Below are 25,529 nucleotides of genomic sequence, written 5' to 3'. Positions count from 1 at the left end.
TCCCCCATCTAAAGCAGAGCCTTGGCAGGATGCCCTGCACGATGTTTAGACTAAGACTCCGGTTTACAGAGTCATCTTTGTCATGGCCCCAGTTAATAAGAAGACCACCCCTTTTACCATCTTAATCCATCAATCACAAGGCAATAACCCTGTTACTGATCTCAGAGGGTCCGCCGCAGAAGGGCAGGTGTGGAGACGCGCTCGCTGATTCCCTGGGACACATGTGGGGCAGACATGCACGAATTCTGGGGTGTGAGCTTTGGGCACACAATTCTCAATAACTAATGGAAAGAAAATTTGGATTTTTTAAATTTTATTTTTCAGTAATTGCCACACCCAATGTGGGGCTCTAACTCACAACCCTGAGATTAAGAGTCGCACGCTCTTCTGACTGAGCCTGTCAGGCATCTCTGGAATATTTTTTTAACCAAAGAAACACACAATATCCCATCTTTCTGTTTTGCATCCAAAGCCCTCTGAATCAGAATTCTTAGCACAACAGAAGCAAACACAGCACTTGCCACAAGCCTTAGGCAGAGGTGGACGCTACAGCATGGCCCTCTCAAGTTCCATAAACCCAACCAGTCATTTTAAATTCATCATAATTGCAAAATACTGTCCAGAAACAGAAAGTAAAGTAGGTAAGGTTTCATGGGAGATCTGACTTCATCTAAAATACGAACAAGAAATTTATGTTGGACAGATGAGATGCAATTTGAAGGAGAAGTACAAGGTGGCAATGGAAGGTCCTACCTTTTTTCCATTACACTTACAAATAATAACCTGAAACTAACATAACACCTTATGTTAACTAGAATTAAAATAAAAACTGAAGGGGTGCCTGACTTGCTCAGTCAATAGAGCTTGAAACTCTTGCTCTTGGGGTCGTGAGTTCAAGCCCCACATTGGGTGTAGGGCTTGCTTACATACATACATAAAATAACAACAACAAAAAAAGAATAAAATAAGAACTTAACAAAAACTGTCAAATAGTAACTTAAAAATAGCAAGCTGGTTAGCAATAAAAACAAATACTTCTGGCCATCACCAAAAGCAGCAGCAAGTAACTCATACACACTCATGTGCACACATACCACTCATAGCAAAAGTGTCCATGGTATTATGTCTTTGGACAAATAAACATTTGAGCAAATTAAAATTTAGATACAAAAAGCTCTTAAAGAGACCACTAGATCCAGAAAAAATGACAATGAAGTTTCTAAAAATATGAGCTACAAAATAAGGAAAAATTTCCTGATAATAAAGTTTATGTTGGATTATTTCTAAAGTTTCTTCCAACACTAAAATAATATTTCTATAGCAAATGTTGGGTCAGACTTTCCCCAAACTAGCCACAAAGTCAAGCTGTCAACACAGGACCTACTTGGTTCTATCCTGTGCTTATAGAGAGTGGGTGAGGGGAAAGGATGTAAGTTTGGAAGATCTATGAATTTAGGTGCTCTTTTTTTTCCCCTTATTTTTCATCTTTTTAAATTATGTTCAGTTAGCCTCTGTATAGTACATCATTAGTTTTTGATGAAGTGTTCACCGATTCATTAGTTACATGTAACACCCAGTGCTCATCACAACACATGCCCTCCTCAACACCCATACCCTGTTATCCCCTTCCTCCACTCCTCTCCCCTCTGAAACCCTCAGTTTGTTTCCCATGGTCCATAGTCTTTTATGGTTCATCTCCCTCTCTGATTTCTCCCCCTTCAGATTTCCCTCCCTTTCCCTATGTTCCACATATGAGTGAAACCATATGATAATTGTCTTTCTCTGTTTGACTTACTTCACTTAGCATAGTCCTCTCTAGTTCCATCCATGTCCATGCAAATGGTGGGTATTCATCCTTTCTGATGGCTGAATAATATTCCATTGTAGGTATGAACCACATCTTCTTTATCCATTCATCTGTTGAAGGGCATCTCAGCTCCTTCCACAGTTTGGCTATCGTGGACATTGCTGCTATGAACAATGGGGTGCATGTGCCCCTTCCTTTCACTACATCTGTATCTTTGGGGTGAATACCTAGTAGTGCAATTGCTGGGTCATAGGGTATTTTTAACATCTTGAGGAACCTCCACACTGTTTTCCAGAATGGCTGTACCAGCTTGCATTCCCACCGACAGTGGAAAATGGCTCCCCTTTCTACTCATCCTTGCCAACATTTGTTGTTTCCTGCCTTGTTAATTTTTGCCATTCTAACTGGTGTAAGGTGGTATCCCATTGTGGTTTTTATTTGCATTTCCCTGATGGCTAGTGATGTTGAGCATTTTTCCATGTGTCTATTAGCCATGTGTATGTCTTCCTCGGGGAAGTGTCTGTTCATGTCTTCTGCTCACTTTTTTGACGGGGTTATTTGTTTTTCGAGTGTGGGGTTTGAGAAGTTCTTTATAGAAATTGGTTATCAGCCCTTTATCTGTAATGTCATTTGAAAATATCTTCTCCCATTCCATGGGTTGCCTCTTAGTTTTGTTAACTGTTTCCATTGCTGTGCAGAAGCTTTTTATCTTGATGAAGTCCCAAGAATTCATTTTTGCTTTTGTTTCCCTGCCTTTGGAGATGTGTCTTGAAAGAAGTTGCTGCAGCCGATGTCGAAGAGGTTACTGCCTATGTCCTCCTCTAGGATTTTGATGGATTCCAGTCTCACGTTGAGGTCTTTCATCCATTTTGAGTTTATCTTTGTGTATGGTGTAAGGGAATGGTCCAATTTCACTCTTCTATACATAGCTGTCCAATTTTCCCAGCACCACTTATTGAAGAGACTGTCTTTTCTTTCATTGGATATTTTCCCCTGATTTGTCAAAGATTAGCCGACCATAGCGTTGAGGGTCCATTTCTGGAGTCTCTATTCTGTTCCATTGGTCTATGTGTCTGTTTTTGTGCCCATACCATGTTGCCTTGGTGATCACAGCTTTGTAATATAGCCTGAAGTCAGGCATCGTGATGCCCCAGCTTTGTTTTTCTTTTTCATCATTCCCTTGGCAATTCAGGGTCTTTTCTGGTTCCATACAAATTTTATGATTGTTTGATCCAGCTCCTTGAAAAATGCCCGTGGTATTTTAATAGGGATGGCATTGAAAGTGTAAATTGCTCTGGGGAGGATAGACGTTGTAACAATGTTTATTTTTCCAATCCATGAGCATGAAATGTTTTTCCATCTTTTCGTGTCTTCCTCGATTTCTTTCGTTAAGTATTCTGTAGTTTTGACAGTATAGATCCTTTACCTCTTTAGTTAGGTTTATTCCTAGGTATCTTACGGTTTTTGTTGTTATTGTGAATGGAACTGATTCCTTAATTTCTCTTTCTACAGTTACATTGTTAGTGTATAGAAAAGCAACTGATTTCTGTGCATTGATTTTGTATCCTGCCACACTGCTGAATTGCTGTATGAGTTCTAGTAACTGGGGGTAGAGTCTTTTGGGTTTTCCACATAAAGTATCATATCATCTGTGAAGAGAGAGAGTTTGACTTCTTTGCCAGTTTGGATGCCTTTTCTTTTTGTTGTCTGACTGCTGAGGCTAGGACTTCTAGCACTGTGTTGAACGATAGTGGTGAGAGTAGGCATCCCTGTCGTGTTCCCGACCTTAAGGGAAAAGCTGAGGGCTTTTCCCTACTGAGAATGATATTCGTTGTGGGCTTTTCATATATGATTTTTATGATATTGAGGAATGTTCCTCTATCCCTATACTCTGAAGAGTTTTAATCAGGAAAGGATGCTGTATTTTGTCAAATGCTTTTTCTGCATCAACTGAGAGGATCATATGGTTCTTGTCTTTTCTTTCATTAACGTGCTCTATCACACTGATTGATTTGCGAATGTTGAACCACCCTTGCAGCCCAGGAATAAATCCCACTTGGTCGAGGTGAATAATCCTTTCAGTGTACTATTGGATCCTATTGGCTAGGATCTTTTTGAGTATTGGCATCCATGTTCATCAGGGATATTGGTCTGTAATTCTCCTTTTTGATGGGGTCTTTGCCTGGTTTTGGGATCAGGGTAATGCTAGCCTCATAGAAGGAGTTTGGAAGTTTTCCTTCTGTTTCTATTTTTTGAAACAGTTTCAGTAGAATAGGTATTATTTCTTCTTTAAATGTTTGGTAGAATTCCCCTGGGAAGCCATCTGGCCCTGGGCTTTGGTTTTTTGGAAGGTTTTTGATTATGTTTCAGTTTTGTTACTGGTTATTGGTCTATTCAGACTGTCTACTTCTTCCTATTTCAGTCTTCGTAGTTTATAAGTTTCCAGGAAGGCATCCATTTCTTCCAGGTTGCTTAATTTGTTGGCATATAGCTGCTGGTAACAATTTCTAATAATTGTTTCTATTTCCTTGGTGTTAGTCGTGATCTCTCCCCTTTCATTCATGATTTTATTAATTTGGGTCCTTTCTCTTTTCTTTTGGGTAAGTTTGGCCAGTGGTTTATTGATCTTATTAGTTCTTTCAAAGAACCAGCTTCTAGTTTCATTGATCTGTTCTACTGTTTTTTCTGGTTTCTATTTCATTGATCTCTACTCTAATCTTTATCATCTCTCTTCTCCCGCTTGGTTTCGGTCTTATTTGTTGTTCTTTCTCCGGCTCCTTTAGGTGTAAGGTTAGCTTGCGCATTTGGGATTTTTCTAATTTTCTGAGAGCAGCTTGGATGGCTATGTATTTCCCTCTTAGGACTACCTTTGCAGTTTCCCATTATTTTGGACTAAAGTGTTTGTGTTCTCATTAGTTTCCATCAATTGTTTAAGTTCTTCTTTAACTTACTGGTTGACCCAATCATTCTATAGCAGGATGCTCTTTAACTTCCAAGTGTTTCAATTCCTTCCAAATATTTTCTTGTGATTGAGTTCCAGTTTCAAGGCATCATGGTCTGATAACATGCAGGGAATAATCTCAATCTTTTGATATTGGCTGAGAACTGATTTGTGACCCAGCATGTGATCTATTTTGGAGAAAGTTCCATGTGCATTCGAGATGAATGAGTATTCTGTTGTTTTAGAGTGGAATGTTCTGTATATATCTATGAAGTCCATCTGGTCCAATGTGTCATTCAAAGCTCTTGTTTCTTTGTTGATCTGCTTAGATGATCTGCCCAATGCTGAGATTGGAGTGTTAAAATCTCCTACTATTAATGTATTATTGTTGATCTGATTCTTTATTTCGGTTAACAGCTGGCTTATGTAGTTGGCTGCTCCCATGTTGGGAGCATAGATATTTACAATTGTTAGATTTTCTTGTTGGATAGACCCCTTAAGGATGATATAGTGTCCCTCTGGATCTCTTAATACCGTCTTTGGTTTAAATTCTAATTTGTCTGATATAAAAATTGCTACCCCAGCTTTCTTTTGAAGTCCATTGGTATGAAAAATGGTTCTCCATCCACTCACTTTCAGTCTGGATGTGTCTTTAGGTTCAAAACGAGTCTCTTGTAGACAGCAGATGGATGGGTCCTGTCTTTGCATCCAATGTGCAACCCTGTGCCATTTCATGGGAGCAGTTAGGCCATGCACGCTGAGAGTAACTACTGAAAGATATGTATTTATTGGCATCCTATTGTCTGTACAGTTCTGTTTCTATGGACTGTCTCTAAATTTCTGGTCTATATTACTCTTGGGGTCTTTCTTCTTTTATAGAATTCCCCTTAGTATTTCTTGCAGGGCTGGCTTGCTGGTCACATAGTCTTTCAGTTTCTGCCTGTCCTGGAAGCTCTTTATTTCTCCATGTGTTCTGAATGACAGCCTTGCTGGATACAGTATTCTTGGTTGCATGTTTTTCTCATTTAGTACCCTGAATATGTCTTGCCAGCCCTTTCTGGCTTGCCAGGTCTCTGTGGACAGGTTTGACGTTACTCTAATGTTCCTCCCTCCATAGGTAAGAAATCTCTTCCTCCTGGCTGCTCTCAAGATGGCTTCCTTGGTTCTGAGATTTGCGAGTTTTACTATTATATGACGAGGCATTGGTCTGTTCTCCCTGATTTTGGGAGAGTCCTCTCTACCTCTTGGACACGAATACTTGTTTCCTTCCCCAGATTAGGGAAGCTCTCAGCTACGATTTGCTCAAATATACTTTCTAGTCCTCTCTCTCTCCCTCCACCACTTCCTAGGGATCCCAATAATTCTGACAGTGGAACGTTTCATGGAGTCATTAATCTCTATGTCTGTTCTCATGGATTTTAAGCTGTTTGTTCCAGGCCTCCTCCTGTTCCTTCCTTTCAATCAGCTTATCTCTAGAGCATTAAATCATTCTTCTGCCTCATTTACCCTGGCTGTTAGAGCATCCGGTTTAGACTGCATCTCACTCATAGCATTTTTAAGCTCAGCCTGATTACATCTCATTTCTGCCCTTAGAGATTCTATATTGTCACTAATGGTTTTCTCAAGCCTAGCTACTGACTTCATAACTGCTATCCTGAAGTCTATCTCTGACATCTTGTTTAGGTCCGTATCCATTAGGTCTGTGGGAGAGGCCATGGTCTCTGGTTCTTTTCTTTGTTGGGAGTTCCTCCTTGTAGTCATTCTGTTAAGGGTGGTTGAGGGAGTGTACAGAGTCCAAAATATCAACCACGATCCAGGCAATATGCACCCTGGCAAAACCCAGAGTGTTCAGAAGTCACCACAGAAAAAACAAAGGCAAAATGAAACCCAAGAATAAGATTTATAAAGTTAAAAAATTAAAACAAAATTACAAAATAAAAATTTTTAAAAAGGGGGGGGAGGGGAGGCTATAATCTCTCAATGTGGGTGAGGTAGGGTGTTTCAGCTCTTCCTGGGTGTATTTTGTTTTGTTTGTTAGAGGACACTACTTCCCAGAGTTACAGGGAAAATAAAACGGGGATGCATATAAAGGTAACATTGAATAGGGAAAAAAGGACTACATTGAAGCTTATAGCTATATAAAAACAAATAAGTGTGAAAAAGTACAAGTTAAAAAGCTACAATGCAATATGTCATATTAAACATCTAGTTGAAATGAGAAAAAGGGGAAAAGAAAAAACAGAGAAGAAACATGAGAAAGAATGAAAGAAAAAAAAAAGTTGTATCTGAGAAATACAGCAGCCGTGAGGCAACGCCTGGAGCTCAATATACTATTTTCCCCTGGTGTTGGGGTTTTACAGTTTTATGGGGACCCTCAGGTTGTCGTCCTCTTGTTCTTCCAGCTTGTCTTCTGGGGGAGGGGCCTGCTGCGCTGCTACTCAGGCAACCCTGCTCGGGCGGAGTTGCCCTGCCCCCTGTCAGGGGGCTAGGCTCTGAGGAAACCGGTTTTTTGGGCTTTTGTTCTCTGGCAGCTTCCTGCACCTTTTCTGAGGGTCAGAGCAAAGGAAAATGTCCGCACGCAGACCTCTGACCCAGCACAGAGAAATCACAGGCTGCTCCTCTCTGAACCCTCCAGAACATACAGTCTCCATTTCTGTAAGCTCCACTGAAAACTGCAGCCTCCCATGGGCGGTGCACGCCCCCGGTGACACTCAGCGGTGGACTCAGGAGCCCTGCTTGTCTCTGCCCTTTGTGCTTCTAAAACCCTGAGGGGTCCTGGGTTCGCGTGCATGCAGCTCCTGGATCCTGTTTGAGTGCTGTTATCAAGCCCTTCCCGGCCCACTACCAGGGTTCCGCAAGTTATCACCAGTCCCCCAGCAGGATGCTTTTGTGCTCTGGTGTTCTATCACTTTCCAGAGGCCAGCTTATGGCGGCTTCCTCCCCCTTCTGTTTATCTTCTGATATCTGCCCCCAGAATCACTACTCTGCCCTTCATACCTTGTGACTGGCGGAGAATTTCTGCTTGTAGAGATCCAGATATATATTCTTAAATCTCAGGCTGATTTCGTGGCTGTTCAAAATGGTTTGGTAGATATCCAGATAAATTCAGGGGACCAGCTGAAATGGAGTCCCCTACTCCTCCACCATCTTGTCCCCCTCTTGAATTTAGGTGCTCTTCTAATCATTGTAATATATCAGACAATCTTATAAAACATATTTTCTGGATTTATACCACACATCAATAAGACAGACAGATAGGAAGACAGATGTGTGAACAGTTTTAAATGGATGGACAGATGTACAGATGGATGGATGGATGGATGGATGGATGGCAGGGTGGGTGGGTGGAGAGATGGATGGGGCATGGATGTATGGATGGATGGGTGGGTGAGTGGATAGATGGCTGGATGGATGGCTGGACAGATGGGTAGGTGGGTGCGTGGGTGAGTGAGTGGATGAATGGGTGCATGGGTAGATGGATGGACGGGTGGGTGAGTGGATAGATGGATGGATTGATGGTGAATAGATGGGTAGATGGGTAGGTGGATAGATGGGTAGGTGGGTAGGTGGGTGGGTGGGTGGGTGGATGGATAGACGAGTAGAAGTCTGAAGGCAGGATAGAGAACTTGCCTGCATGGCCACCTCTTTGCTCTCACTCCCTGGACCCAGGGACCACTCATAGAGGACAATCTGGTGATCATCACTGCTCTGGTTTCCATTCAAAGTGATGGAGTTTTGGGGCAAAGTTATGGTCTGATTTGGTCCTGCATTGGCAACTGGAGGATTGTCCATAGCACTGTTGACTATTAGGGCTGCAGTTGTGGAGTTAGTGGCTCCATCCGAGTCTGTAACAGTCAATCTACAAAAAGGAGAGGAAGCCATCATGTTGCAAGAAGATGCCAAATCTTAATGCAAATGGTCCATTTAGTCTGCTCAAGGTACATTTCTCAGAAAAACTCAGAAGAGGTGTAAACAGAAATTTGAGGATAAGGCTGAGAAAAGAAAGAGCACCTAAGGGTTTTTTTTTAAATTTGTTGCTGTTGGTTTATTGTATTTTTAGCTAGTAATAGAGTCACATGATGGAGTTTTATCTTATATGGGTTTCTGATTAGTCTTGGAGATGCCAGATGAAGAAATCTTCCTCAGTGAATACAGGAGCCTCCCTCTAGTTCCTGAGACAAAGAATGTGTCAGGTTTAGGTCCTGTCTTCAGGTCTGAGCATGTGAGACAGTATATCACTCATCAATTTTCATCTACAAAGCTTTTATTCTTTTCTAGAGGACTTAATATAATTATGTTTTTAGAACCCTCCTTGTAGACACTCCTTCAGGACCTCCTGTGGTAAACTCACTGCTGTTGGGGTCATGGATCAGGAAATATGGTCACTTCATCATTCTGAAGTAAAGATGTCAGTTCTGAACAGTGATGAATGCTACACAGATGTTAATAGGAATATGATAATGAAGTTATGGGAAGAACACAGGCCTTACATGTAGTAAGGTGTGTGTATGGGGGCATGTGTATTCTGTGCATGCTTTTACACTATCCCACACACTCCATACAACCAAGATCCGAACTCTGGTTCTGGCTCTCACAGCAAACCAAGTATCTGAGGTCCTTCCTTCTCAGCCAGGCTGTCAAGACACATCCCAGGCCCCTAAGGGAATTTCTTCATGGTAAAATGGGGACAGCTGCAGTAACTTGCTTCAACCAGATGATTAATTAAATAAAAATGAACTGGGGAGGAGTTAGAATGGAGAGGAGTAAGGGGACCCTACACTTGCCTTGTCCCTAAAACACAGGTAGGTAAATATCAAATCATTCTGAACACCCAAGAAATCGATCTGAGGGCTGAGAGAGAACAAACTGCACAACTGGTAGGAGAAAAGAGGCCACATCGTGCAAGGTAGGAGGTACAGAGATGTGACCTGGGGGAGAAAAGAATCCCAGGGGAGGGAGCCCTGATCACAGAGAGAGGAGAGAGAAAGAGAGAGTGAGCAAGCATGTGAGAGGTGCACAGGGGATTGCGTAAGAAAAACACTTCCCCAAAGCCACTGACTAGGACAATGAGAGAGGCTGCTTACTATGATTTTCTACAATCAACAGCGCTCAAAGACTGAAGTTTTAGAAGTCTGCCCTGCAGCCAGTGTGCAGCCTGGTGGGCACAGTGGTGCTCCTGTGGAGAAGGAGGGCAGAGGCCCGGGAGTGGACAGCGTGGCCTAGGGATTCCCTGCATCGCACTGGGAGAGACAGCTCCCCTTCTTGGAGTGCATTTGGGAGAGGTGGTACTGCCTCAGAGGGGAGGAAAGAGCGGGTGAGCGTCACTGCACTGCCCCATTCATTAGCATAGAGGCAGAGGCACCTGCTGAGGGCAGCTCACCTGGATGCCAGCTTTCTGCTGTGCTTTACTCTAAACTCCAAGCACCTGTGCATTCCTGCAACTGCCCTTCTGGGACAAACTCCCACCAGCCCCAGTGCTCCAGGACCCTCCCCCAGAGGATCAGCATGGGTCCAGGCACTGCCGGGTCCCTAAAATTTGGAGTTTTGAAACTCCGCCAGGCGCCAGAGATAAAACATGGAAGCACTATGCCACCAGGTGGGCAGACAGCTCAGACGCAGACACAGTGAAGGCAGAGATCTGAGGGATGCCTGGCACATGAGGGGAGATTCTTCACTCTTCTGTGAGGGTGCCCTGGAAGATGGGGGTTCAAATTCACCTGTCGGGAGCCAACGGAGAGGGTGGCTGCCATTTTTTTTCCTTCACCCAACAGCACCATTGGATTTGAGAGAGAAGCACAGTGCCCCCCCACACACCCACCCAGGGGAGGCTAGAGCCACTTACACCAAGTCCTACCCCCCCACACTCTGCAGGTGCTTCTATGCTAGAGCAAGTATGCCTAAGAGCCAGGGCAGCAGACCTCTCCCCCAGAAAACCAGCACAAGTCCCCCGCGTGCACCAAGTCTACTGATCATAGAGTGCTGCAAAGCTTCAGCTCTAGTGGAAATAGGATCTGGCCTCTTTTAACAAGCAGACCAAAGCACACCTAGTTAAAACTTGTCACACACTGGACAAGGTCCAAACACTCACTAGTATACGCAGGAAAAACTCAGCAGAGGACTGACCTGAGGGAAAGAGCAGTTTCCAAAACACAGCAGCAGAGTGCACGTAGCACAGACCAGACACACTTCCCATAGCACCAGGCCTTAGACAGTATATGACCTCTTCTTAATAAAGCCATTACTCTCAGGAGCAGGAAACGTAACAGGTTTTCCGAACACAAAGAAGAAGATACAGACCTACCCAAAATGCCAAGACAGAGGAATTCATCCCAAAAGGAAGAACAAGAAAAGGACATGGCCAGGGATCTAATCAAAACAGATATAAACAATATGCCTGATCCAGAATTGAAAACAACACCCATAAGGATACTAGCTGGGCTTGAGAAAAGCACAGAAGATATCAGGGAGTTCCTTACCACAGAGACAAAAGACCTAAAAACTAGTCAGGACAAAATAAAAAATGTTGTAACTGAGATGCGAAACTGACGGGATGTAATGACCACAAGGATGGAGGAAGCAGAAGATAGAATAGGTGGGGTGCCTGGGTGGCACAGCAGTTAAGCGTCTGCCTTCAGCTCAGGGCGTGATCCCGGCGTTATGGGATCGAGCCCCACATCAGGCTCCTCCACTATGAGCCTGCTTCTTCCTCTCCCACTCCCCCTGCTTGTGTTCCCTCTCTCACTGGCTGTCTCTATCTCTGTCGAATAAATAAATAAAATCTTAAAAAAAAAAAAAGAAGATAGAATAGGTGACACAGAAAACAAACTTATGGAAAATAATGAAGCTGAAAAGAAGAGGGAAAGAAAAATACTGGATCACGAATGTAGATTTAGGGAACTCAGCAACTCCATAAAGCTCAGTATCATTCATATCACAGGAGTCCCAGAAGAAGAGTGTGAAAAGGGACACAAGGTTATTTGAGTGAAAACTTCCCTAATCTGGGGAAACAAACAGACATCCAAAACCGGGAAGCACAGAGAACTCCCAACAAAAACAAAAGCAGGCCAACACTAAGATATATCACAGTAAAATGTGCAAAATACAGAGATGAGGAAAAAGTCCTAAAAGCAGCAAAGGAATAGAAATCCTTAACTTACAAGGGAAGACAAATATGGTTAGCAGCAGATCTAGCCACAGAGACTTCGCAGGCTAGAAAAGAGTGGCACGATATACTCAACATGCTGAATGAGAAAACTATGCAGCCAAGAACACTTTCTTTATCCAGCAACGCTGTCATTCAGCAGAGAAGGAGAGATAAAGAGTTCCCCAGACAAACAAAAACTAAAGGAGTTCATGAACAATAAACCAGCCCTGCAAGAAATACTAAAGGGTCCCACTCTTTTGAGTGGGAAAGAAAAACCAAAAGCAACAGCGGGAAAGAAAGACCAAAAACAACAAAGACTAGAAAGGAACAGAGAAAATCTCCAGAAACAATGACTTTACAGGTAACACAATGGCATTAACTGCGTATCTCTCAATAATCACTCTGAATGTAAATGGACTAGATGCTCCAATAAAGAGAAATAGAGTATCAGAATGGATAAAAAACGAGATCCATATACTGTTTAAAAGAGACTCATTTTAGATTTAAAGACACCTGTAGATTGAAACCGAGGGGTTGGAGAACAATCTGTCATGCTCACGAGCATCAAAAGAAAGCCAGAATAGCAATACTTATATCGGACAAACTAGAGTTTAAAACAAAGACTGTAACAAGAGATGAAGAAGGGCACTATATCATAATTAAGGGGTCTATCCATCAAGAAGATCTAACAATTGTAAATATTTATGCCCCCAACCTGGGAGCCCCAAGTATATATATATGTATATATATGTATAAATTAATAACAACCATAAAGAAACTCATTGATAACAATACAATAATAGTAGAGGACTTTAACACCTCACTTAAATCAATGGACAAATCATCTAAGCAGATCAACAAGGAAACAATGGTTTTGAATGGCACACTGGACCAGACAGACTTAACATATATTCAGAACATTTCATCCTAAAGCAGCAGAATACACATTCTTCTTGAATGCACATGGAACATTCTCCAGAACAGATAACATACTGGGTCAAAATCAGCCCTCAACAAATACAAAAAGACTGAGATCATACCATGCATATTTTCAGACTATAATACTATGAAACTTGAAGTCAACCACAAGAAAAAATTGGGAAATACCACAAATACACGGAGGTTAAAGAACATCCTACTAAAGAATGAATGGGTTAACCAGGAAATTAAAGAAGAAATTAAAAAATACAGAGAAGCAAATAAAAATAAAAACATGACATTTTAAAACCTCTGGGATGCAGCAAGGGCAGAGCTAAGAGGGAAGTATATAGTAACACAAGTCTTCCTCAAGAAGCAAGAAAAATCTCAAATACACAACCTAACATTACACCTAAAGGAGCTAGAAAAGGAACAGCAAATAAAGCCTAAATCCAGCAGAAGGGAAATAAAAAGATTAGAGCAGAAATAAATTATACAGAAACTAAAAAAACAATAGAACAGATCAATGAAACCAGGAGCTGGTTCTTTGAAATAATGAATAAAATTGATAACCCCCTAGCCAGAATTATCAAAAATAAAAGAGAAAGGACCCAATTAAATCAGATCAGAAATGACAGGGGAGAAATAACCACCAATGCCAACAAATTGAACAACCTGGAAGAAATGGACAAATTCCCAGAAACACACAAACTACCAAAACTGAAACAGGAAGAAACAGAAAACTTGAACAGACCTGTAACCAGCAAGGAAATTGAAGCAGTGATTAAAAAACTCCCAACAAGCAAAAGTCCAGGCCCAGATGGCTTCCCAGGGGACTTCTACCAAACATTTAAAGAAGACTTAATACCTATTTTTCTCAAACTGTTCCAAAAAAATAGAAACAGAAAGAAAACTTTCAATCACATACAATGAGGCCAGCATGACCCTGATAATAAAACCAGATAAAAACTCCACTATAAAAGAGAACTACAGGCCAAAACCCCTGATGAACATGGATGCAAAATTCTCAATAGAATACTAAAAATTGAATCCAGCAGTACATCAGAAGAATCACTCACCACAACCAAGTGGGATTTAGGTGGTTCAATATTTGCAAATCCATTAGCATGATTAATTAACCACATTAATAAGAGAAAGAATAAGAACCATACAATACTGTCAAAGGATGCAGAAAAAGTATTTGACAAAGTACAACAATCATTCATGATAAAAACCCTCAAAAAAATAGGGATAGAGGGAACATACCTCAACATAATAAAGGCCATATAGAAAGACCTACAGCTAATGTCATCCTCAATGAGGAAAAACAGAGCTTTTCTTCTACTGTCAGGAAATCAGCACACAGAAGTCTGTTATATTTCTATACACCAATAATGAAGCAGCAGAAAGAGAAATTAAGGAGTCAATCCCATTTACAATTGCACCAAAACCCACAGGATACCTTGGAATAAACCTAACCAAAGAGGTAAAAGGGCTGTACTCTGAAAACTATAGAACACTTATGAAAGAAATCAAAGATGACACAAAGAAATGGAAGAACATCCTATGCTCATGGATTGGGAGAACAAATACTGTTAAAATGTCTATACTACCCAAAGCAATCTACAAATTTAATGCAATCTTTATCAAAATATCCACAGCTGGGGGTAGAACCCAGTGGTAGAGCATCTGACTGCAAAATACCTCCAGCATTTTTCACAGAGCTAGAACAAATAGTCATAAATTTGTATGGAACCACAAGAGACCCTGAATAGCTAAAGCAATTTTTTTTTCTAAAGATTTTATTTATTTACTTGAGAGAGAGAGACTACGAGAGAAGGGAAGGGCAGAGGGAGAAACAGACTCCCCACTGAGCAGGGAGCCTGACGCAGGACTTGATCCCAGGACCCAGAGATCATGACCTGAGCCAAAAGCAGATGCTTAACCAACTAACCCACCCAGGCAGCCCTTGCCAAAGCAATCTTGAGAAAGAAAAGCAAAGCTGGGGGCATCACAATGCCAGACTTTAAGCTCTATTACAAAGCCGTAATCATCAAGACAGTATGGTATTGGCACAAAAACAGACACATAGATCAATGGAACAGAATAGAGACTTCAGAAATGGACCTTCAACTCTATGGTCAACTAGTTTTTGACAAAGCAGGAAAGAATATCCATGGAAAAAACACAGTCTCTTCAACAAATGGTGTTGGGAAAACTGGACAGCTACATGCAGAAGAATGAAACTGGACCTCTTTCTTTCTTTCTTTCTTTCTTTCTTTCTTTCCTTTCTTTCCTTTCTTTCTTCCTATTGATTTATTTATTTATTTGACAGAGACAGCCAGCGAGAGAGGGAACACAAGCAGGGGGAGTGGGAGAGGAAGAGCAGGCTCCCAGCAGAGGAGCGTGATGTGGGGCTCGATCCCATAACGCCGGGATCACGCCCTGAGCCGAAGGCAGACGCTTAACCGCTGTGCCACCCAGGCGCCCCTGGACCACTTTCTTACACTATACACAAAAATAAACTCAAAATGGATGAAAGACCTAAATGTGAGACAGGAATCCATCAAAATCCTAGAGGAGAACACAGGCAGCAACCTCTGTGACTTCGGCCATAGCAACTTATCACTAGACACACTTCTGGAGGTAAGGGAAACAAAAGCACAAATGAACCATTGGGATTTCATCAAGATAAAAAGCTTCTGCACAGCTAAGGAAACAGTCAACAAGACTAAAACGCAGTCTACGGAATGGGAGAAGATATTTGCAAATGACATATCTGAGAAAGGGTTAGTATCCAAAACCTATAAAGAACTTATCAAACTCAACACCAAAAAACAAATAAATAATCCAGTTAAATAATGGGCAGAAGACATGAATAGACACTTTTCCAAAGAAGACATACAAATGGCTAACAGACACATGAAAAGATGCTCAACATCACTCATCATCAGGGAAATGCAAATCAAAACTACAATGAGATTTCACTTCACACCAGTCAGAATGGCTAAAATCAACAACTCAGGAAACAACAGATGTTGGTGAGAATGTAGAGAAAGGGGAACGCTCTTGCACTGTTGGTGGGAATGCAGACTGGTGCAGCCACTCTGGAAAACAGTATGGAGGTTCCTCAAAAAGTTAAAAATAGAACAACACTGTCATCCAGCAATTGCACTACTAGGTATTTATCCAAAGAATACAAAAATACTAATTCAAAGGGGGAAATGCACCCCATTGTTTATAGCAATATTATCAACAATAGCCAAATTATGGAAGCACCCCAAATGTCCATCAACTGATGAATGGATAAAGAAGATGTGGTGTATGTATATATAATGGAATATTACTCAGTCATCAAAAAGGATGAAATCTTGTCATTTGCAATGATGTGGATGGAACCAGAAAGTATTATGTTAAATGAAATAAGTCAGAGAAAGACAAATATCATTAGATTTCACTCATATGTGGAATTTAAGAAACAAAAAGGATGGACATAGGTGAAGGCAGAAAAAAAATGAAAAGAGAAGGAGGGAAACCATGACAGACTCTCGATTACAGAGAACAAACTGAGGTTGCTGGAGGGAAAGGGAATGGGGAGGTTGGGGTAACTGGGTGATGGGCATTAAGGCGGGCATGTGATGTAACGAGCAGTGGGTATTATATGTAAGTGATGAATCACTGAATTCTACTCCTGAAACCAATATTATATTATATATTAGCTAACTAGAATTTACATAAAAACTTGAAATAAGAAAAAAAGAATCAAAAGCACCTCATAAAGTGGCATGAACATTGGTGAAGTTATAGACTGAATATTTGTGTCCCCCCTGCTTAAATTCTTATGATGAAACCTAATTCCTAATGTGATTGGTATTTGGAGTGGGGCCTTCAAGAGGTGATTAGGTCATGAGGGCAGACAATGAGATGAGCACCCTTGTAAAGAGACCTTGGAGAGACGCCCACCCTTTCTGTCATGTGAGGACACAGGGAGAAGACAGCCATCTATAAAACAGGAAACAGGCCTTCACCAGACACCCAGTCCGCCAGCACCTTGATCTTGTACTCCCCAGTCTCCAGAACCACAAGAAACAAATTTCTGTCATTTATAAGCCAGCCACTTTACAGTATTTTTGTTATAATAGCCCAAACAGGCTATGAGTGTACAACTATCTGAGTCCCTGCTGTCAATTCTTTTGGGTATATACCCAGAAGTGAGATTGCAGACATGGTAATTCTACGGTTCATGTTCTGAGGAACTGACAAACTGTTTTCCACGCAGGTGCACCATTTTACTTTCCCACCAGCAGCGCCCGAGGGTTCCCATTTCATCACATCCACACTAACGCTTATTTTCCCTTTTTAAAATAATAGCCATCCTAATGGGGTAAACTACTTCTTAAGCTGAGATTTCAAATAAACCAAAACAGACGTTTTTGCAAAACACATACAATGTAAAACACTCTAGAACACCTCTGTGAACTTTTTAGTCAAAGATGAATCCAGTCAGATGCTTGGAAGTTTCTTGACCTAGTCAGACTTCAGAAGGTTCATAAATGTATGGATGCATGGATAGATTGATGGATGATTTCAAAGAAAGCTAATGTTAGGTTAGATTCTTAAAGGGGTATATGAGACATTGAAAATATAATAAGCCAAAATGTGTGGGATATGGTTAAAGAGTACTTAGAGGAAAATTATAGTTTTAAAAGCTTTATAAACATTTAAGGAAGATCTAATATGAATGATCCAAGATCCTACTCTAAGAATTTAGAAGAAGAGCAAAGTAAATAAAAAGTAAATAGAAGTAAAGAAATAATAAAGATACAAGCAGAAACCAACAAATTAGAATAGAAAAAATTAACACAGCTCTAGTTAGGGGTTCTTTGGGAAAATAAACAAAATTAACAAAACACTTAATTAGACTAATCAAGAAAAAAGAGAGAACACAAGTCACCAATACAGGAAATGAAAAAGGGGTTATCACCACAGATTCTATGGATATGACAGGATAATATTATAAAACCTTTTGTCAACAAATTTGGCAATTTAGATGGAATAGACAAATTTCTTACAAAATACAACTTATCAAAAACCTACACAAGAAAAACAACAACAACAGAAAATCTAAATAGTCTTACAGCTATTTTTAAAATTGCATTTGCGGGGCGCCTGGGTGGCACAGCGGTTAAGCGTCTGCCTTCGGCTCAGGGCGTGATCCCGGCATTATGGGATCGAGCCCCACATCAGGCTCCTCCGCTAGGAGCCTGCTTCTCCCCCTCCCCCTGCTTGTGTTCCTTCTCTCGCTGGCTGTCTCTCTCTCTGTCAAATAAATAAATAAAATCTTTAAAAATAAAATAAAATAAAATAAAATTGCATGTGCTATCAAAAAATTTCCCAAAAAGCAAACTGCAGGCCCAGGTGATTTTACTGGTGAATTCTATCAAACATTCAAGGAAGAAATACCACCATTTGTTCACAAATGTTTCAGAAAGTAGAAGATAGATCACTGGCCACCTTGTTTCTTTAGGCCAGTGTGATCCTCATACCCAAACTTGACAAAGACATTGCAAAAAAAGAAAGAGAAAGCCATAGACCAATATCTTTCATGAAGATAGACAAAAAACCCTTATCAAAATATTAGCAAGTTTAATCCAATGCTATATAAAAAGGATATCATGACCAACTAGCATTTACCCCATGAACGCAAGGTTGATTTAACACTTAAAAATACCACACAGTACATAAAAATAATTCAAAAGAGATCACAGATCTAATTATAAAACCTAGAACTACAGAGGTTCTAGAAAAAACAAAGGAGGAAATCTTTACAATCTTAGGATAGGCAAAGTTTACTTAAATAGAACACAAAAAGCATAAAACATAACAGGAAAAAAAGTTATGAATTAGACTTCACCAAAATATAAAATTTGGCTCTTTGAAAGATTAAGAAAATACACTTGATCTTAGTCAAAAGGTTGAGAAGTGATTGAAAGATTAATAAAATAAAAAAATCATATACTGGCAGGAAATATCCACAGCACATATATAAAATAAGGAGCTTATTTCAGAATGTATAAAGACTCTTAAAACTAAATAAGACAAACAATACAATTTTTTTAATAAGGAAAGGAGGTGCACCTCGCTGGCTCAGTTGGTAGAGCATGTGACTCTTGGTCTTGGGGTCATGAGTTTGAGCCCCAGGTTGGGGGTCATTTACTTAAAAAAATAAAGGGGACATTTAAAAAAATAAAATAGGAAAAGGATACTTCACAGAAGAAGTTATGTGAATGGCCAATAAGCATCTGAAAATATGCTTAATATCATCAGCCATCAGGAAAATGTAAATTAAAACCATAATGAAATACTACCACTCATCAAATTACATAAAATTAAAAAGACTGACTACACCAAGTATCGGTGAGGACATGGAGACTGGAACTCTCACATACTGAAGGTGGGAATGTACAATGGTACCCCCACGTCAGGAAAGAGGTTAGCCATTTCTTAAAATGTTATAAACTCACCATAGAACCGGACCCTTCTACTATTCCACGATTTACCCCATAAAAATAAAAATCTCTCTCCACACAAAGACTTAAAGTAAGTGTTACTGGCAGCCTTATTTGTCGTAGTTCAAAGCTGTAAACAGTCCGTACTAGACAGAAGAATAAACAAATTGCGGTACATCCACGCACTGGAGTGGTACTCAGCAATGACGGGGAACAAACTGGTGATACAGACAACATGGAGGCACGAGCACCATCTGTAGAGCGGAAGAAGACGGGCAAAGTAAACAGGGACCTAAAATTCATACTCCTCCATGAGCATCTCAGTCTGAAGTGGTTGCCAACCGAAACCCCCAAGGAAACCTATCGGCCTTGACCTCTTGATCAAAAGGAAAAGAAGCACAGTGTAGTGGAGAGGCATCGACTTAAGGAAATAGCCACAGCATAAGTACTGAAAGCACAGCAAAGGTGGGGACACCACTTGCCTGAAAGTGTAGTTTCCGGGAACGAGGTTAGACAGACGTAGGACTGGGGAGTCAGCTGGTGGCTTCCCCTCTCGGAAGGGGCCGCGAATTTCTTCCCAGTGATAACTCACAATTTTAGTGTCATCTGTACTTTCTAGAAAGATTTAAAAATAAGCGAAGGCTAGAATGAAAGCAAGAACAGGAAAACACAGATTTTGTAATTTATCATCTTCATGCTTAAATTTGTTTGTTTCATGGAATTATACAATTACATAGATTTCAATGGATGGATTTCTTCTTCTCCCTAAACTATCATCACTATTTTCCTCCTGAATTTCTACCAGATTTGAGTGAGGCTGTCTTTACTCAGTTGTGAATTTAAAAACACACAGCGACAGGAGGTCTTGCTTTTGTAAGAACAGGAGTCAAGCAGATGTACCCTATGGAAATGCCACTTCTACTCATCTCAACTATAGCACGTGATACCTTCCTGGTATCTTCCACAGGTATCTGAAGTGACAGATTGATAAGGAATTAAGAGATGTTTATATACACTACAACACAGCTTTTACTACCCACATGGTTAAGGTATAAATCCAGAGAAAGGCAGTATCCTACAAGAAAACTTCCCTTTCTACTCTAGAAGACAGCAAACAAAATGTGCTCCATACAACCACAGAGACAGACCTGGAAGGGAGCCAGCTGCATCTAATTCAGTGAAAGAACGATCTAGTTCTAGTGACAGATTAATGACCCCAGTTTCCTGTACCTAAACCGTCCTGCATTAGAGAAATCAAAATGTGGTACGTTTCCTCAGGTAAATATTTTCATCTAAAATATGTTTCGTTTTCACGCTGTCAAGGGGGAAATGTGGATATTTATATGCGAATAGTGCGAATGATGGTGTCCGCGTGATTTCTGTATATCTGCGGACTTGCAGACTGGAGCAGCATTAGCAGTGGACAATTATCCTTCTCCCAACAACCAAGGCAGCTCTTCTTTACGCCACAGGGTCTGGTATTAGCTTTGTGATTAAACGTACATAAATGCAAATACCCGTTACACCGAGATTGAACATATCTTTTCACATACTGTCATATATCTATATCTATTTATATTAATACACCGTCAAACGTAAGGTATGTTTTCATGTATTCTCATTTGCACGGACGCCTGGAGTCAGATGGGGCCCCTTCCACATATAAGAGAAGGAATCAACTCTGACTGAATTAACAAAGCGCTACCCACCCCCCGTGAAGGTAGCCCTTCTCATGTCTGTTCAGGTGATTTTCCAGGTGCTCAGCACATACACCTCATCAAAAGGAGACTCTCTAAGAATTGCCTTCAGTCCCAATCAAATAGTTAGGCCCTAAAGAAGTCTTCCCGGACAGGTGGGACACAACTGACTGCAAGGTGAGCCTGGGACAAAGGCTGTGATGAAGGGACCCAAGGGCTGTGAGCCACACCAACGAGGGAGACAATCCTGCGTCCGCGTTGGTGTGCGAGCCCTCCCAGCCGCCACACAGAGCACCACGAAACCTTGCAGCACGCGGGGAGGAGAGGCCCTGAAGCGTCACAGATACCCACGGCTGCCGTCGATGAAGGCTGACGTCAGAGGCAGGGTGAGCACTTGCATCTGGGGAGAAACAACCGCTGTCGGGGGCAGGTTGACTCTTCTGGCTGTGAGACAGAGGAAGGGACACCGACGGAGGCCGTTATGTGTGCACAGATCATAACCCCAATAAAATCATCTGCTTCCTATCAAGGAGGTGTTTATCCTGAGGCGCCTGGGTGGCTCAGTTGGTTAAGCGTCTGCCTTAGCCTCAGGTCATGATCCCAGGGTCCTGGGTTCAAGCCCCACATCAGGCTCCCTGCTCAGCAGGGAGTCTGCTTCTCCCTCTCCCACTCCTCCTGCTCATGCTCTCTCTCACTCTCTCAATCGCTTTTTACTCTCTCTCAAATAAATAAATAAAATATTTTATTTTATTTTATTTTATTTTATTTTATTTTATTTTGTCAGAGAGAGAGAAAGAGCGAGACACGCAGGGGGAGCTGCAGGCAGAGGGCGAAGCAGACTCCCCAAGGAGCAGGGAGCCCGATGCAGGACTCGATCCCAGGACCCTGGGGTCATGACCTGAGCCGAAGGCAGACGCTTCACTGACTAAGCTACCCAGTCGTCCCAATAAATAAAATCTTAAAAAAAAAAAAAAAAAAAAGGCATTTATCCTACAAGCCTCAAGTGTGGAGAGTACTTCTGAAAGTTTTGGCACCTTCCTATTAAGTTTCAGGAGCTTGTCTGCAGACTTCCATTTTTGCAGGTGAGCCCAGGCTCAGGGGACACGTGCAGTAACAACCCGGGGCTTCATCACAGAACGTGAGCGCTAACTGCAGGAAAGAAGCCGTGCAGTACGGCTCCGGCTCCTACAGCGGTCACCTGGGTCTCAAATCCTTGCTGGCAGGCCCCCCATACCCCCAGCACCTGCTCTAGCGGGGCTGACCCTCAGGCAGAGGGTGCAAAGCCTGAGCGGGGAGGCAGAGCCGGCAGAGAGGTGGGCCGCCTCGGGGTGCAGGCTGTGCTCACCCGGACGAAGGGCCCCCTGTTCCTGATTCATACAAGTGCACCGGCCCGTGGGCTGGTGGCGGCCTGAAAGCTCATGGCGTACATCCCTTTGACCCCTCAGGTGCTCAGCTGACTCTATCTGAACCCCCCCACGGAAGGGGAGGCTGAGTCACGGGGAAGGGAGGTGGGGGATGCTGACGGAGGAGGCCAAGGGGCGGCCACGTGCCACCCCCGCAGGTCAGCAGGAACCTGGCAACCTTAAACAGCAGGGTGAAGCAAGTACTAAAACTCACACTGAACTCAGAAAGAAAAAACCCAACAACAATCGTTGCATATTTTCTCTATAGTAGAGCCAAATGTAAAAATAAAAAATAGATTACCATGTTATTCAGGACCCAAAACAGAGGTAAACCCGTACAACACGGGCCCTTCTCTCACGCAGGCTTACCTGGCTTCACGGTGACGTTGACAAATCCTTCTCCAAAGGCATTTTCACTAGAAACCGCTACTTTGAAGGCATAAAGTCCTGCCGACAACTGCAACAGAAAGGACAGGTACACGGGTAAACACGCAAAGACATGATGGGTCCACTGCCTAGAGTCCGAACACGTCGCGGGAGCCGACGTCCCGCGCGAGCAGAGCGCAGGGGCCGGGGAGTGTCATCTCGGGAGCCGTGCAGACACGGCCCGGGTGCGCGGGTCGCCCAGAAAGGGCCGCAGCTTCGTTACAGACGTTCACGGGCCGACAGACGCGCGGCTGGCCCGAGCGGCCGAGGGAGGGCAGTTCGTGAGCTCGTGCGCGTGGGACTCGCACTGCTCCGCGGAGCGGCGCCGGCGCGGCTGTCGGTGGTGCGGCTGCCGCGCTCGGAGACGCAGGGCGCGCTCACGCGGGCCGAGGGCGGCTGGCGCTGCGCCCACGGCTGTGTGGCCAGGAGCAAGGACCGCTGAGCAGCGGGCGGGAAAGCAGACCCCCGCAGCTCGCGGACTTGGTTTCCCCTGCGGTCCGGGAAGGGGCGTGTTTCTTCCGGTGAGGGGCCTCCCTCCGCAGCGGCAGCTGAGAGCCAAGGTGACGGAAGTACCGGCAGCTCTAGAAACGTGCCTGCTTGGGAAGCAGAGACAAGCAGAACGTCTCTACGCTACCAAGAGGACGCGCCGTGGGAGACAGACTGGGCAGCCTCACCAGAGACCCTTGGGCAACCGGCCTCTATTCTCCAAGCTGATGGGCCGCGTCTTTCAAATAAAAGCTACCCGATGGTCTCCTCCTTTCGCCATCGGCCTGTGACATGGTTGAAGCTTTATTCATTTATCTCCTTCTTCTGATCTCAATCAGGTGAAGAAACAGCCCGAGTGCTGGCGGAATTCTCCAGTTACTTACGTGAGAGAGATTAAGAGTCTGCGAGTGTCTTTCCTTTATTTCATCTCGGTAGTCTACCGGGTGGCTAGTTAAACTCCACTCATAGCGGTAGGACGTTTCTGAGGGCAACAGAGAGAAATGCGTCGTCAGAAATTCGGAAAGGGCGCCGCACACAGTCTGGGCAGAGGGAAGAGGATGACAGCCCGACGCCGGCAGGCGGCTGCCTCGGACATTCTGCACCCGCCTTCAACGCTCTTCCACCGAAGGGATAGCAAGTCTATCCTTTTAATGTGAAACTTGTTTTATTAGAAGAACATACAGCTTATGGGAAAATTCATGAAATGCTGAAAGTGAAAAAAAGAAAAACATCTCCCTGATCTCACATTTAGCATTTGATGACTTTCAGGGCGACTACCTATTTATATATACACTTCCACATAGTATAATCCACTGTACTTTTCCTCCTTTTAACAAAAGGCAAGGAGATTTCCACTCGTTTCCTCTGTCGTGCGGATCTGCTCAAGGACGCAGCCGCGGACTAGCCCCGCCGCACGAAGCCGAAGCCGTCTCCGCCGGAGACGCCAGCAGCGCAAGCGCCAAGGGCTCGGACAACAGCATTAACGGCACATGGCGAACGCGATCGTCTCTGCTCAGATGTCGGCACACGTGCGATGGGGGACACGAGCGAGGGAGCTAGCCCGGCCGGGAAACACCCAACACTCTAAGCACGAATATGCCCTAAGAGAGAATACCCCGGGCGGGTCAGGGGCGCCGCTCGGTGTTTGCGGAAGAGCCGAGCGCTGCTCGACCAGAAGAAAGGGCATTTTGAGCAACACGTTTTGAGAGCGGGTGGGAGCTCGGAGCCCCGCTGTGGACACCGTACTATCAACAGAGCTTGCGGCACAGTCCCCGTCTCCTCACGGGGCACTCCTGCTCTGTGGGTCACCACAGGTCAGCTCTGGGACGGGGACACTTTTGCTCTAACACCTCTCTCGCTTTGCGCCCTCAGCAGTGCGTGACTGCGGGCGGACCGACGGAAGGATATGCCGGTGTTCGCTTTCCCACACTCTTCCTCCCTCGTAAACGACTTCAGCAAGGTGACTGCTTCTGGCCACCAGAGCCTCGTCAGCACGCTCGAGCCTTCGGTGCGACCTTGCGCAGTGTTGCGAAAGTGAATCCGTGCTGCGGGTAACCCGGGAAGAGCCCGGGAGGAGCAACCCCGCGGCCCGGCTCTGGCGTCACGAAGGGAAGTCACGCTCTCACCTGCAGGTGGCGCTGGCACGACGAACGCCTTCAGCTCCACTGCGTCCTCCGGTAAAGTCACGACCACATTCTGCCCGGCGGACACCGCGAGCTCTCCCGCTACGAGTTGATTAGAAATAGTACAGTCCTTTATATACAGTAGTGATGTTATATTACTGCCCCACGATAGATTTGTTATTTACTTATTTTTTTTAAGATTTTATTCATTCATTCATTCATTCATTCATTCATGAGAGAGGCAGAGGCAGAGGCAGAGGGAGAAACAGGCTTCCCGCTGAGGAGGGAGCCCGAGGCCGGGCTTGAACCCAGGACCCAGGGATCACAACCTGAGCCGAAGGCAGGTGCTTAACTGACTGAGCCCCCCAGGTGCCCGCCCCTAGATTTGTTTTTAGATAATAGAACATAACATATTTTTGAAATAGTTCTCCCTCTGATTTTATCGAAGACACTCCTTTCCTCTGGCTAGCAACTGCACCGTGACCTGTATTACTCTGCAGGGCAGATTTCGTAAACTTCAAGTCATCCGTGGGAGTTGACAAGGTGAAGAAACTACGATTTGGATTGATGAGCACC

At 43.4% G+C, this 25,529-nt stretch overlaps 1 protein-coding gene across 5 annotated transcripts in view; it reads right to left on the bottom strand.

Moving 5' to 3' along the window:
• The window catches only part of KIAA0319 (KIAA0319 ortholog), a 100,856-nt gene that overhangs the window by 24,400 nt on the left and 50,927 nt on the right, over positions 1–25,529 (bottom strand). For 4 of the 5 annotated variants that reach the window (XM_026511275.4, XM_044388674.3, XM_044388673.3 and 1 more), the window contains 6 exons: positions 24,957–25,055; positions 23,715–23,812; positions 22,789–22,876; positions 21,368–21,460; positions 19,802–19,934; positions 8,379–8,607 (listed from right to left, as the gene is read on the bottom strand). In XM_026511275.4, coding sequence (XP_026367060.3) covers positions 8,379–8,607; positions 19,802–19,934; positions 21,368–21,460; positions 22,789–22,876; positions 23,715–23,812; positions 24,957–25,055 — 740 coding nt within the window. Of the gene's footprint in view, positions 1–1,795; positions 6,259–8,378; positions 8,608–19,801; positions 19,935–21,367; positions 21,461–22,788; positions 22,877–23,714; positions 23,813–24,956; positions 25,056–25,529 lie in introns of those variants that run through there. The other variant, XM_048225791.2, reaches the window with a different exon arrangement.

This window comes from Ursus arctos, unplaced genomic scaffold, assembly GCF_023065955.2.
Source record: "Ursus arctos isolate Adak ecotype North America unplaced genomic scaffold, UrsArc2.0 scaffold_31, whole genome shotgun sequence".
NCBI classification, from domain to species: domain Eukaryota; kingdom Metazoa; phylum Chordata; class Mammalia; order Carnivora; family Ursidae; genus Ursus; species Ursus arctos.
The sequence above is the reverse complement of the archived record's forward strand: the minus strand, read 5'-3'. Positions and strand labels throughout refer to the sequence as shown.